Raw genomic sequence first — 15,314 nt, 5'->3', positions numbered from 1 at the left:
GAATCAAACAAAACAAAACCCTCTGGCTAAAACATGCTTCAGTGATCAAAAGTACTGTATGTAAAATGCTGTAAGACCACTCTGTATTTGTGGAATTACAGTTTTTGCTGACTTGAGCATAGGCCAAAAGCATAGCCACTGAACAGTCCTTCCAGTGGGCCGCGTGTACAGAAAGAGGGTGATGTAGCCCATGATCTGATTTTAGTCTCCTACAGAAAATAGGAAGAGAATAGCTCTACATTTTTTGTGATGGAGCATTTCCTGTAACTTCTTAATCTTCCTATACACAGGCCTTGCCACCTTTTAGAGAGATTAATTAAGAAAAAATAATTCTTAGTATGGGACAATGATTCTTTATCCTTAAGGTAGAAATGACCTTCTTTAATCCTGAAACATTGAGACTTGAAGCAAATATCTGTAGATACCACAGTCCGTAGTTTCCTTATCTTTAGTTACTCACCTCCATGGGAAAATAAAATCAGGCGGCTTGTACGTTGGTGTGACATTAATATTTTTGTGAAGTTCTTTGTCTTTCTTCACGCATTCACTTACTTATTTCACAAATATTGTCAAGTGCCAGCAATGTTCTAGATGCTGGGGGCCAAACAATGAACAAAAGGAAACCTCTGCTTTCATGGGGCTTATGTTCTGATGTCCATCAGAAAACACTTTTAGGTGGAATCGATGATTATGGCAGGCTCCCGTCTTTGGGAATACCTTCCAGGGGAGATGATAATGTGGGCTGTTGAGATCCCATCTCCCATTTACAGTGTTCCCGAGGGGGTGCTATCTACGCCTTTGGGGTTTCTCTGTCTCTCTGGCAACTTTTATTCTGAACACTTAGGAAAGTGAGGACCTGAATAAATCACATCTTTGTATTTAACAATATTGATAGAGTATTTATTGTGTGCTTCGTGGTGTTCTAAGCCCATTTATAAATATTAACATTTCATTTTCATTGCAGATCCGTGCAGCAGGCAGTGCTTTCTTTTATCCCTGTTTTACAGGGGACTGAGTAACTTGCTCCTGTGGCAAGAAGTGGGACTCGTATTGGTGCTCAGGCTCTTAACCGTGGCCCCGTCTCGATCTACATCTAGGGCGAGAGGTTTCTTTTTTTCCTTTTCACGTGTGGGATTTCTTTGAACATTTGAGTGTTTACTGCCAGACCTGGTGACAGCAGAGGGACGCTGGGCCTCTCCTTCCTTCTCCTTCTTGGTTCTTCCACATTGAGTTATGTGCTTAATTTGTGTAACTGGAATGTGTTTGATCTAATTTTATTTAATTACGTGTTTGTTTCGGTGCTGCTAGACATTCTGTAAGTTCCTCGAAGCAAGGAACTGGCAAACAGGTACGTGCGACAAATAGATTAAAGTGGATCTTGCAAATTGTAAAACGATTAGACCAGTTTACTTGAGTTGGGGATTTTCCTCTCCTCTGTGGGGCTGTGTCGTATTTCATTAGCTGTTTGCGAATGTTTGTATTCTGATCAGTGGGATAACTGAAGAATAGGCCATAACATGTTGGAATAATAAAGCCGGGGGCAACATTATTTAAAATCTAGCATATTCAGGGGCACCTGGGTGGCTCAGACGGTTAAGTGTCCAGCTTTGTCTCAGGTCATGATCCTGTGGTTTGTGAAGTCAAGCCCCGCGTCGGGCTCTGTGCTGACAGCTGGGAGCCTGGATCCTGTTTCGGATTCTGTGTCTCTTTCTCTCTCTGCTCCTCCCCTGCTCATACTCTGTCTCTCTCTCAAAAATAAATTAACATTAATTTTTTTTTTAATCTAGCCTATTCAACATATGTGTTCCTTGAAAAGAAGTCTTTATGCCACTATAGAAACTGTTTTTAGGTAGGTGGCAACATGCTATTCCTTCTTGATAATTCTTCTACATGTCAGGGATCTTTGGATTATTTGAGGTCAGGTCCCGTATATTCCCTCAGAATCCTCAAGGACACTCTGGCTCCCTTTTCAGGGAAATGTTCTGTATTCTGCATCCTTCAAGTTCTCAGTCTCTGATCATACATGCAGCGTTTGTCCTACCAGGACCCCACATGGGCCCTTCCATCTCCGCTTTCTCTCTGTCCAAAATATTTCCTCAGGCTCTAAAGCTACTTCTGAAATCCTGTTTCTCCAGTGAAACTTTCCAGTTAATTAAAAGAGAAATCTGGCCTCACCTTTATATCAACTTATTATTCAGGGATAAAGTTTAACCAGCATCTATGATACATGGCTTCTTCACTTTAATTATAATGGACGCATTTATTCTGTGCATGGAAACTGACACGAGTCTCTGTTTTATGCTTATATTTTAAGCAGTGGACTTGCTTGGCACAGTAAACATGAATTTCAGTTCTGCTGGTCCTTGGTCGTTTGTTTTGCTTAAGAAAGAGTTTATGATCGCTTCTCGGCCTTTTGGCTAAGATTAAGTGAAGAAAGAGTTTATGACCTGTGGATGAATATGAAATAAAACGCTGTTACATTTGTGTGGGTTTTGTTGGGGCTGCCGTAGAAAAGTACCAGAGACCGGGTAATGAAACGACAGAAATGTATTCACTCGCAGCTCTAGAGCCTGAAGTCTGAGATAACGGCGTTGGCAGGGTTGACTTCTTTTGCAGCCGTGCTCCTTGACTTTTTTCCCCCTGTGTCTTCACTAGGCCTTCCCTCCATGTGTGTCTTCTCTATAAGGACACCAGTCATACTGGATAAAGGCCCATCCTGATGATCTCATTTTGACATAATCACATCTTTAAAGCTTTGTCTCCAAATACATTCACTTTCTGAGCACTCAGGGTTAGGACCTTAACGTATAATTTTGGTGCAACACAATTCAGCCATAACGAAGTTTAAATGTATAACATAGTTGTCCTAAACTTTGATGATCATTAAAACAAAAATTGTCTTTAAATTTTAAAAATAGGCAAAGGGAGAGGACATCCTGAAGGACAGGAGATTGTAGGATGTTGGTTGTGATCTGGCTTAGAACTGGCTAAGTGATTTTGGGTGAAATTCATAGTAGTTAAGACTTTTGTTCGTACTTTCCAACTGTTTGGATTCAATGACAGTACCTTCTAAGTACCTCTAAGATGTTGTGATTCTCTCTTAATAACTGTTTGCAATTACAGTAAAACTTTGGTTGGCGAGCATAATTTGTTCCACAAACATGATTGCAATCCAAAGCACTTGTATATCAAAGCGAATTTCAAGAACCGTTGGTTCAGTTGTGATCATGTGATGTTTGGAATCACGTGCGACTTGTATTGCAAGACATCGCTGGCTTTTCAAATGAAAATTTATTAGAAATGTTTGCTCATTGGGGCGCTGGGGTGGCTCAGTTGGTTAAGCGTCTGACTTCGGCTCAGGTCACGATCTCATGGTTTGTGAGTTCGAGCCCTGCATCGGGCTCTGTGCTGACAGCTCAGAGCCTGGAGCCTACCTTGGATTCTGTCTCCTTCTCTCTCTGCCCCTCCCCACACGTGCTCTGTTTCTCTGTCTCTCAAAAATAAATAAATGTAAAAAAAAATTTTTAAAAAATGTTTGCTCATCTTGCGGAACACTTGCAAAACAAGTTACTCGCAATCCAGCGTGTTACTGTAGACCCTACTGCTTATTTAGGAAGATGCTTGGAGAGGAATTTTTATAACTCCGTGTTTCCTGGGGGGAATGTTGAAGAGCAGAGCTTGTGTCAAATGGGCCTTGATTTGAATTCCAGGCCTTTCCTTCTATAGCAAAGCTGAAGAAAATGACTACAGAAATCCTTCTCTTGGCATCTTACCAGCCGTGTGGCTGTGGACGGGTTTTGTAGCTCCCTTGTGCCCTAAAGTTAGTCATCTATAAATTGGGAGTAGAGGTGTTAGGAGGCTCTCCTTAGGTCTTGGCGCTGTTGTTCACTGCAGATAGATACTGCCCATCTGCAGATGGCCCTGGGTGGCAGGGTGCTGGGATGCAGCCCAGGGGCAGGGGGGCACATCGGTCTCCATACCTGCTGACTTGCGTGGCCTCCACTGCCTGTCTGACTCACGTGCCACAATGGCCACTTGTGGCTCAAGGCTGTCAAAGTGGAGCTGGGTTTGTTTATGTCACTGTCCCTAACCTCGCTTGCTGTGTGATGGAGCCCCTTGGCTAGATAGGTGTCACTTGAGGGAAGACGGGTGGGTTCCAGCTGGTTACCAGAAAATAATTTTTTCTTACCTCCTCTTCCTGTATTTGGTAGTCCCAAATGGTTCTAAGGACATTGGTCTTCTTTTCATGTCTTACCAGGAGGCAAATGGTGACAGTTTACGGGGCAGAGGTATCATTTAGCTTAGCACATCAGCTTTTAAGATCCATAGATGACGTTAGTGTTGCCAAAAGCAAGTGCTGCGCCTTGTGTCTCCTTTTCCTAGTCCAGAGTACCCATGTGGCAGAACTTTGGTGAGGGGTCAATGAAATAATTGCGTGTGTGTGTGTGTGCGCGTGTGTATTTGAGGGTGACCGAGCACAGCAGTGTGCTTTCCACATATTTTATTCTAGTTAAATTGAATTTTCACCCTTTGTGTTGGGATTGATTTATATAAGCCTCATTGTTGGAAACACTCAGGGTGGCTTTTATTATTAGGCTTGAATAGACCAATTGATTCAGTATAAAATTTTATTCCAGTAAAACCACTGAAACAAGTTGACCAGAAAGTTCTCTATACAAGAATAAAGAAACCCAAGTTTTGTGAGGCTTACCTATTTTAGTCATTATGTAAGAACATTGGGGCTCCTGGGTGGCTCAGTCATTTGAGCATTCGGTTTCTTGATTTCAGCTCAGGTGTTTATCCCACACTTGTGAGATCGAGCTGAGCTCTGTGCTCGGCATGGAGCCTGCTTGGGATTCTCTCTCCCCATCCCAAGCACACACCCTATCTGTCTCTCTCTCTCTCTCTCAAAAAACAAAACAAAACAAAACAAAACAAACAAACAAACAAAAACATTAAAATACAACTCTGTTGACAGTACTATTCGACCTGGAAAAATTCCTGTAAGCTACCCCTTTTAATTTTTTTTTTTTTTTTTTTTAACGTTTATTTATTTTTTTGGGACAGAGAGAGACAGAGCATGAACGGGGGAGGGGCAGAGAGAGAGGGAGACACAGAATCGGAAACAGGCTCCAGGCTCTGAGCCATCAGCCCAGAGCCCGACGCGGGGCTCGAACTCACGGACCGCGAGATCGTGACCTGGCTGAAGTCGGACGCTTAACCGACTGCGCCACCCAGGCGCCCCAAGCTACCCCTTTTAATTAACATTGCCTTTCTCTGGTACCACTGCTGGTATTTTCTCCTTTGGATTCTGTATTCGTGAGAACTTTTTCAGTCACAAGGCGCAGAAACCCAACACAAACAAGCTTAAGCTAGAAAGGGGATTTAGTTCAGTTTAAGTGAAAAATTGTAGGGGTAGAATTACCTTTAAGCAGGGTTACATCCAGGGGCGTATAGCATATTATTGGAGCATTTTCTTCTTCTCAAATGGATGTATTTTCAGGAAACTGATCAGAAAAAAGCCAGCATCCCCAAAGTTATATCCTTATGACTTCCAGCTGGAAAGGAAGAACTTCTCTCTTCCTGTGTCCATATACCAAGTATCAAGGAAGATTTTGATTGGTTTTGCTTGGTCATCCTTGAACCTGTAACTGGCTGGTGGGTAGAATGTTGTGGCCAACCGCTGTGGCAAAGCATCTTGATTGGCAAGTCCATGGGATCACATGGGCTGGGAGACGGATGGACAATCTCCAAAGGAAGACTGCTTAACAAATATCTAGTCCACATAACTCGCATTTCCAAGTCAGCAAGGGTTTAGTGTTTATTCTTTTAGTTGAGAGGGAATGGGAAGGTAACCGTCGTAAAATTGTGCCGAATCCATTTGAAAATTTAAGCTGCACGTTGCACATCTGTTTGAGATGAGAAGATGAGGACACACCTGAAAAGTGTCCCTCGGGTGGGGTAGACAGTCAGATAGTTGGGGCATAACTGGCGATTCCTGAAGTTCATTTAAACGTGGGCAGTTTTTTGAGTGAAGGAAACAAAATGGCAATAATGGACTTCTGCCTTCTTTTGGTAGGGCTAGATGATTGCCTGCAGCAGTATGTTCACAAGTTCGAACGGGAGAAGATAAACGGAGAGCAGTTGCTGCAGATTTCCCATCAGGATCTTGAAGAGCTGGGGGTCACGCGAATTGGACACCAGGAACTCGTGTTGGAGGCTGTCGACCTTCTCTGTGCACTGGTTGGTTCAAGAGATCTGTGCCGTGATGACGTTCTTTAGAACCTTATTGTCTTAAATCTTCAATGTTTGTGATTTAGAATCATTTTCTTATTTATTTGTTTAGACAGTGAGAGAGAGCAGGAGTGCACTCGAGAGGGGGAGGGGCAGAAAGAAGGAGGGGGGCAGAGAGAGAGAGAATCCTGAGCAGGCTTTGCACTTCGAGCACAGATCCTGATGCTGGGCTCAAACGCACAAACCACGAGATTGTGCCCTGAGCCGGAACCAAGAGTCAGATGCTTAACCTCCTGAGCCACCCAGATGCCTCCATTTTCTTAATGATCCATTGAAATGAAACGTGAGCTGAAGATAACCTAAAAAGGAAGAAAAGAAATCATTTTCTAGATAAAGAGGTGGCAAACTGTGGCCTACACGTTAAATCTAGCCCACCATGTTTGTAAATAAAGTTTTATTGGCACACAGCCATGACCGTTCGTTTATTTGTGGTCTGTGGCTCCTTTCATGCTTTCAGGGGACCGTGTGGCCCCCGCAAGTCCAATATATTTATTGTCTTGCCCTTTAAGAAGAAATCTGCCTGTCACAGAAACTGAGTTTGCCTTTTACAGAAAAAAATCTGTTAGTTTTCTTATCTTCTGTGGAGAATAAAACACTGGAGATAATCCTGAATGAAAATATCATGTTCTAAGCTGAAGTGAGATACAGGTTCTGATTTCATGTGTGTTTTTGGTACTATCAACAGCTTTTTTATGTTTCACAGGTATTTGTGATCTTTAAATAACTGATGTGTTTGCTCGTAGTAGTCAGCCTGCGGAGTGGTAACTAGAAGGGAAAAAATGTGAACTTTGGTACCCTTTGCAGATGATTGAGCTTTGACTTGCACATTGAGTTAAATCCTGCCAGGTTCTGACTCTTGCACTACACCCGTGGCCGCCCGAGCAGCTGTTTTAGGTGTGGGATGACAACACCTGTGAGGACATTGTGTTTCCACACTGGTTGCCACACGGTGGGGATCCACGTGTGTCCGTTAGGATGCCGTGTGAAGGATGCAGCGCCCCAAACTGTCAGGATTTGGACCCAGGCCGCAGCATTCAGTCTGGGTTAAGTAATGCTGTGAACCTGAGCCAGGGGTATATACAATGACATCACTGAGAACGGTGGGGAAGAATGTTCCCGATGATTCTGCCATTGCTGGTCTGCGTTCCATTGATTATATAACTCTTACTGCGCTGTGCATGTTCTTCTTCTTAAAATGGACAGAGCTTTGTCTCCTGCTCTGAGATGCGCTGCTCTTGTTTATGAAACTAACGGGGAAATTATTTGTGGTTGATAAATGAGCTGCCACCGGGGAGACGCTGTGGCCAAGTGGTGTGAATGTTGGCCTGGAAGGCAGGCGTTTTGCATTCTGATCCTGCCTCTGCGACACACTCCTCGCTCTGCGACCTCCAGGGAAACGGTGGTGTCTGTTTTCCCCATCTGTACAGTAACACTCCCTAGATGCGGCTGCACACTAACGTGTGTTTTGCATGGCCCAGAAGATGTCTTAGAGTCTTGTTTGTTCTTAAAGCTGCATTTTTTTTTTTTTTTTTTTTTTTTTTTTTTTTTATACAGGGCAGCTTGTTTGAGTTTACTTTTGTTACGCTTTCTGGGAAGATCACTTTTCCATCTTTTCTGCTAAATGGATTTGTCTCTTTCAACTTGAAGGAAGGGGTTTGAGGACAGGCAAATTACTTTGCAGTCCACAATAGGAGAGGTAAGGAGGAAGGGTCTGTTAGAGGCACACGGTGCACAGCAAGCCGGATAATAAACCTAACAGCTGCCTCTTTGCTTTTGCCCCTTCCCTACCTCTTAAAATATTGGATAAAATGAACAAAGCTGGACAAATGCCAGAACCTAAAGCTGCATTTTATCTCCTACAATTTCCTTCTAATTTCCTTTGTAGACAAAGTTTGACCTCAGACTCCTTCTGGACATGCCTTCTGCAGTGGAGTGCTGGTGAATGCATTTGACAGGAGGGTGATAGGAGAGTTCTCAAATGAGGGTGCCTTTTCCGGTTTGGGAAGGGTTTTAGAGAGCTTTATTAAAATAGCTTTTCATCTTGCTGTAATTTCCCCTTTAAATGTTCTTATTGTAATGCATGTATTAATTATACTATCTATTTAATCCATTTATACTGTATAGATCTTTGTGTATATAAATTGGTCATAATTTTTTGCCTTGAACAACTCCTCCCTTGGGCAGTTAATGTATATTTGCAGTTGGCCCTGAGGTTGTATAAAAGAGGTTGTCATGTAAACTGAGTTTAGTGGATGTTGGTTTTGTGATAGACAGGAAATGAATAGAATTTAGAAGAAAGGGGGAGGAAAAAACAAAACCACTGGAAAATTCTGGAAGGAACAGGGCAGATAGAATGGATAAAAACCTAAAACTAGTGAACAGCTGTTGGTAAAGATTCCAGAACTGGTGAGCAGATGGCCCACAGATAGGTGGTCATGGATAGAGAGCAAGGGAGGGAACGCCACTGTCTTTTACAAGTGACTGGTATCGTGAGGTAGAACCAAGATCACTCTCGGGATTGAATTCAGAGTCTGAGCCCAATTTTTCTCTACCTGTCAGGGGCAGACTCTAGAGCTGCTCTTTCTAGTAGGATAGCTATTGGCTACATGCAACTATTTACATGAAAATAAATTAAAATGAAAAAAAAAAATTACCTCCTCGGTCGCCCTAAGCTACATTTCAAGAGCTCATAGCTAGTGGTGGCTAGTGGCTGCCATATTTAGACAGTGCAGATGGAGAACATTTTCATCACCGCAGCAAGTTCTGTTTGACTAGCACTGGTCCGGAGGGTGTGACTGAGAGTAATGAACTATGGACTATAATTGTAACCTATTTTCTTTGGCAAATCAACCTGTCAAGACCAAGGCAGGCGCAGATAGATTTTTAAGGTTGGTGTAGGTTAAGAAAGTGAACAAAGTTGGGATCAGCACACACGTTAACTGATGCCACCCAAGTGTGTGATTAAATGAAATACTTGTAATGTGTTTACTTGTCCAGGGTGCTTCTGCGCACTTGTATACCCCTGAGATTATTCATTGTCCATAATTTAGCCATCTCTGGCAAGTCATTAAAAAATGTTATCCTTCTTTTTGGGGAGAAATCATGCAGGAAGAGTGATCTTTGCTGTCAGTTTGTATTTAACTTGATCCTGCTCATGAGGTTGTATTAAAATGCCTTTAGGGAAACTGCAGAATATATGTCTTAAGTTGTGACCTAATAATTGACCCAAGTCAGTGAGATGGTTTAGACTGTGTTCTCTGGCCCTCCTTAAACACATATGTTAGATCATGAACAGGGTCAGGAGGAATGGGAAGAGGAGGTAGAAGAGAAATAGAAGATTCATCTTTAGCTAGAGTGTGTATAATTCAGGCACCGGAAGAGTAAGAATCTGCCTGTTTCCTGTTCTCCTGTCTGCTGTGTCATTTCTCTAACCAGACCGGGAAGTAATCCCTGATGGCTAACCTCTAATGAAGTGAGATCTCAGTGGAAGGGTTTCTGTAGGTATGTAGAATTTCAGAGACTCCTTTCATTTCTTACTCGGTGTGTGTCTTGTCGATACTTTTAATGCAGTTTCTGAAGGAGATAAGTTTTAGGGAAAAGATTAGTGGAGATAATCAAATCTGGGCTGAGAAATTACTCATTTTCTGTCTTTTGTTGTGGGTCATTTAAGTCAATAATACTTCCCTGATTATTTTTCTACATTAGAGGCTCTCTTGAGTTAATGTAATCAGTTTCTTGTTCTCTTCTTATTGTGGAATGGAGTGGAAAGGGAAGGTATTTTCCTTCCTTCTTTGCTTCTTCCCTCTATCTTGTTAAAATTGTACTCCATTATAGCTGCATCTATCTATCTATCTATCCTTCTAGTCCTATGGGTGGGAAAACAGAATCAGAGCACCTTGAGTGGAAATGAAAAGAACCAGTTAACAAGAAGCGACACTTCCCCTTTGTTTTAATATTAAAAGGGGTAGGTTTGTAGGAGATTGAGGTTTAAAACTTCTTGCAACACTAAAATGCGTTCAGTCCGCTTTGAATTCAAGAAGTAAATGTTGTGTACGGTAATAAGAGTTCCACTAATTTTAGGTGACGTCGATTATAGAAAGCTGACTCTCTTGCTTTAGTTCAGAACTCTTGATAGAAGTTGGCAGGCTGAGTAATTGACTGAATGAGGGGACAGTTCCCTTTAATCAGTCACAAGTGCTTCAAAACAAGCTTGTCATGTGGCTCTTTATCCATTCACTTGTGAGTCTTTGATTCTCTGAATTGAAAAAGCATGATGAAAACCCATCTTTGTAGTTTTGTCTTCTGTGTTGAAGGATAATGTCATATTTTAGCCTGTAGAAAATGACAGAAAAAAATGAAGAATGTAAGAGTTAAATGGAACATTGCCGTTTAATACAAAACACTTTTATTTTGAAATTTTATTTCATAAAATTATGAATTTGTGAATTTATTATGAAAATTTTAAGGTTTACAAAAGACAGCTTCCAGTTCGTGGATCTGGGAAGGATTTTTATTTTCTTAGCCTACTTTTTTGTTGTATTCCACTCTTTTCAAAATTCCTATCTAAATTTTTTTAAAAAGCACTTTTTATTGCACTAGAGGAAGCAACATAAATTTAAGCTTCATGAACAATTAACTGCAGTGAAAACCCCACTACGGTGTCTTAGAGTCATTGTCACCAGAAATTACTTGGGACTTTTATTACCATGCAAACATTTCTTTGAACATCAGGGGTGGAGCAGGTCAGGATAGAATTTGGGGGGAGGTAAGCATCTTGTTAGTTTGTGTAGAATCCGGGGCCGCTGGCTGCTTTTCTTTTGCTCGTCTTTACCCAGCCTATTTTCTGTCTTCTTCTGCCCTGCCTTGGGCAGGGAGGGTGAAATGGAAACATGCCCCATGGTGATCCAAACCTTGTGCCCTCGCTGCTGACTACTTTGATTGGAATCCCACCTCTCCACAGATTAGTAAATTCGATGACTCCGTGCTTCTATTCCCTCACCTGTAAAATAGAGATACTATCATTTCCACCTTCACGTGTTATTTACCGGAGATAATACTTGTTGAGCCCTTAGTTCAATCCCTGGTGTGGAGTAAGTGTTCAATAACGTTGGTCATATCATTCCCGGCTTTTAAATGGTACCACGGTCTTGTTTTGGGATGCTATTGAAACTGTGTAGTATGCCCCAGAAATATCTTTATTTTTCTGTGAAAATAATGAAACACCAACTTGGGACATGGACGTGCAGTTCAATACAGAAGTTCATCCGTCCCCTCCCCAGAGTCATCTCAGATTTATGTGTCATCCTCTGGGATTTGTTCTTTACCTGTCACGTGAAATTCATTTTTTTTCAAAGCACCTGAGTAAGATGAACATCGTCCAGAAAGAACACAGGTTAGGAACTCAAGGGCCAGAAATTACATTTCCGGTGAACTGACATTTAGTCAGCGCTGCTCTGTTTTTGGGCAGGTGCATCTCACCTGATGGAAATTGTCTTCTGTGCTGCAGATACGGGTGAACCATACATAGAACTCGCCCTGTCTCACAGTTTGTGCCCCATGGAGGAAGATGGTTCCTACCAACCATGGTGGTTCCGGGAGGTGGCAGATAGGTGATGTGCTAGAGAGTGACCTGAGGGGGCGTTTGGCAATGTCTGGAGACATGTTCGGTCGTCACAGCCAGGGAGAGTGTGCTACTGACGGCGAATGAGTCGAGAGAGGCCATCGGTGCCACCGAGCCTCTTGCCATATACCAGAATCCTCCCTCGCCCTCTCACCCCAACCAGAACAGAGACCACTGGGCTTTAAATGTCAGTAGGGCTCAGGCTGAGAAACTGCTCTACGTGGTCAAGGAAGCCTCCAAGAGGAGGGAACATTTGGGCTAGGATGTCAATATAAGAAAGAGCTATTCTTGCAAAGATTTGTGGGAGGAGCATTTTGACAAGGGAAGCTGGCGAGAGTCAAGTCCCTGAGGTGGGAGGAAGCTGAAGGAGGAACAGAGAGGAGGCCAGTGTGACTGCGAGTGGGTGAGGTCTGCACTGTGGGTAAATAAGGAGGATTTTGTGGCTATTGTAGGAGTTATTCAAGTTGCTCGCTGGGCTTTTGAGTTACTAATAGAGATTGGACATTGCTGATTGTTTTGAATTCTTCCCTTTGATTTTATTTTCCACAGAATTACGGCCTTGAAACCGATAATATGAAGAACTTGGTTCTGAAACTGCGAGCATCTTCCCACAACTTACAGAATTACATAAGTAGCCGGCGGAAAAGTCCGGCTTACGATGGGGACACTTCCCACAAGCCCCCGAACGAACTCCTGACCTCTGTGGTGGAGCTAATCGGTGCTGCTAAGGCCTTGTTAGCTTGGCTGGACCGGTAGGTTACGCGTGTGCTCCACTGTCCCATCAGAGGAGGGCCCAAGCTGCACACACGCCTATCTTAGGAAAATGAGCCTCTTCATGTCCCTTCCACTGGGCCTCTCCAGGACTTCTGGATCATGGTGGGATTTTAGGGTCCCTTTGGAAGCTACTGAACAGACGAGTGGCAGGACCAAATTAAGGTCCACTTGGGGAAGAGTGGAATCCCCGTGCCAAAGGTGTTTTCGCTGCCGTTAAACACTCATGATTATTTCGTTGGTCTGAAGGCCGTTAGTTGACTTCTGAAGGGACGTGAATTCCCTTGGCTCATTTTCTACTGTGTTTTTATCTAGCACTCCTGCGGCTCTTCTGTTCAGATTCCTGTTTTGTGTGTTAACGGGAGAGGAAACCATTGCATAACGAGTCCTTTAAACCAGCTCTGCTTGTCAGCCTGCAACGTGGGATCCCAGTGTCCCCACCCCCCTTTTTAAAAGAATGCTTGTTGCTTTCCAGGGCTCCATTTACAGGGATCACCGATTTCTCAGTAACGAAGAACAAGATCATTCAGCTCTGCCTGGACCTGACCACTACAGTCCAGAAGGTCAGTATGCCGTTGCTTTTTTAACATTGTTTCCTCCCTTTACCCTTGTCCTCTTCTTCAGAGGGCTCACATGCAGGCATGAAGTGCCTTTTTCGCTCTTTCTGTTTCTTGCCATTTTTTTCCCATCTGACCTGGGGAGAGATGAAGGGCTTTCCATTAGATGCATTGTTGCCGATGGTTTCTGAACAATGGGCAGTGGCTTTTACATCAAAGATTACCTTTTTTTGTTTTAAAATAGTTGAGCTAATAGGCCCGTACTTTCTCTAAACTGTTAGAGCACTTAATTTTTTTCATAGAAACTCCAGAGCAACTAAGTCACGTGAAGTTAAGAAATGCTGAGGGAAGGGCCCCGGAAGGATGAGGTGGATACAGTTATGGATATGTGGCTGGAGGGACCCTCCGTTGCAACGGTGACATTTGAGGAATCTGACCAGCATGACTCTGTGCTTGTCCTGATGGAATGGGCCCATTACGTCATCTTGGGGTGTTTTCCTGGTAGTCATTTTTTTTTTTTTTTAAGTTTACTTATTTATTTTGAGAGAGAGAGAGAGAGTATGAGCAGGGGAGGCATAGAGAGAGAGGGAGAGAGAGAGAGAATCCCATGCAGGCTCCACACTGTCAGCACAGAGCCCTGCATCGAGCTGGAACTCATGAACCCTGAGATCATGACCTGAGCCGAAACTAAGTGTCAGACGCTTAACCGGCTGAGCCACCCCAGCCCCTTGGTAGTCATTGTTGACTGTTGGGAACTGATGATAGAAAAAACATCTCTTGGTGGGAGTTACAGATCCTGATCTGTTCACGTCAGGAGCAGGGTGTCCTGTCCACCGAGCAGTCTCACCACACTTGCCCCTGCTTCTGTGGGCCTCAGCTCACCTGGCACATGATAAGTGGTTTTTAAAATTTTTTTAAATGCGTTTTTAAACAAATGAGATAATGCTTTTGACAAAGAAGCCGATGCAAATCTTTCATGTATCGGGAGAAATTTAACCCAAACTTAAGGGACACATGAGGTATTGTTTTTGTTTTCCCTTTGGTGCTCATTGAGTATATGCTTCAGAGACAGACCACCACAGGTTCAAATCCTGCCTCTACCACTGCTTAGCCCTGGGACCTCAGACAAGTCGCTTAAAACTTAAGAGCCTCATTTTTTTTTTTTTTTTGTCTGTAAAATGGGAATATTAATATTTACTTCACCAGATAATTTGGTAAGATTTCTACAAGTTATTGTTGAACGAGCAAAGAAGGAAAAAAAGTGGAATATAAAGACAAATGGTGACCCCCCCCAATATGAAAACGTAGGAAGACACGTGTTCGTAACACACACGCTATCCAAGAACCTGTGTACAAGGGAGTAAGTTCAGTAGGCAGTCTGGAGGAAAAGTCGTGTTACTTTAGCAGGGAGAGAAGTGGGGACAGAGCCTAGGAGCCAGCCCCCCCGCCCCCAACCCCAAGGACGAAAAGAAACACTTTTTAAAAAATTTACAAAGACCATTATGTGACCACATTTATGTATTTGTGTAAAATTAAATACAAATAATGTGAAATATTTTATCTAAAAATAACCACACCTACCTCGAAAGTTTGCTGTGAAGACTAAATGCAAAGCGCAGTGCCCACAAGAAGTGACAGCATATAGTAGGAAATCTAAAAATGATGCCTTGTGCTGGTTTTCTGGACACCGACTTGATGGTTCCAGGAAAGGGAGTTCACAATATGCTGCTCCTTTTTGGTTTGTTTGTTCTGTGGCTTATTTTAAATTTTTTTTTTTTTAAATGTACAACACTCTTTTCCAACGTTTTTTTTTTTTTTTTTTTTAATTTATTTATTTTTGGGACAGAGAGAGACAGAGCATGAACGGGGGAGGGGCAGAGAGAGAGGGAGACACAGAATCGGAAACAGGCTCCAGGCTCCAAGCCATCAGCCCAGAGCCTGACGCGGGGCTCGAACTCACGGACTGCGAGATCGTGACCTGGCTGAAGTCGGACGCCCAACCGACTGCGCCACCCAGGCGCCCCAGTTCTGTGGCTTATTTAAATTTGAACAGTTCTTAAGGGTGAAGACTG

The 15,314-nt window shown here is 43.0% G+C and overlaps 1 protein-coding gene across 7 annotated transcripts in view; it reads left to right on the top strand.

Moving 5' to 3' along the window:
• CNKSR3 (CNKSR family member 3) overlaps nucleotides 1–15,314 on the top strand; it is an 84,370-nt gene that overhangs the window by 46,998 nt on the left and 22,058 nt on the right. For 3 of the 7 annotated variants that reach the window (XM_086708173.1, XM_086708175.1, XM_086708176.1), the window contains exons 2-4: nucleotides 6,080–6,243; nucleotides 12,464–12,666; nucleotides 13,161–13,248. In XM_086708173.1, coding sequence (XP_086564299.1) covers nucleotides 6,080–6,243; nucleotides 12,464–12,666; nucleotides 13,161–13,248 — 455 coding nt within the window. The other 4 variants (XM_086708174.1, XM_086708178.1, XM_086708179.1 and 1 more) reach the window with 4 other exon arrangements.

Source organism: Puma concolor, chromosome B2, assembly GCF_028749965.1.
Source record: "Puma concolor isolate L17-30 chromosome B2, mPumCon1.1.hap2, whole genome shotgun sequence".
Lineage (NCBI taxonomy): Eukaryota > Metazoa > Chordata > Mammalia > Carnivora > Felidae > Puma > Puma concolor.
This window is presented reverse-complemented; position numbering and strand designations above follow the sequence as displayed.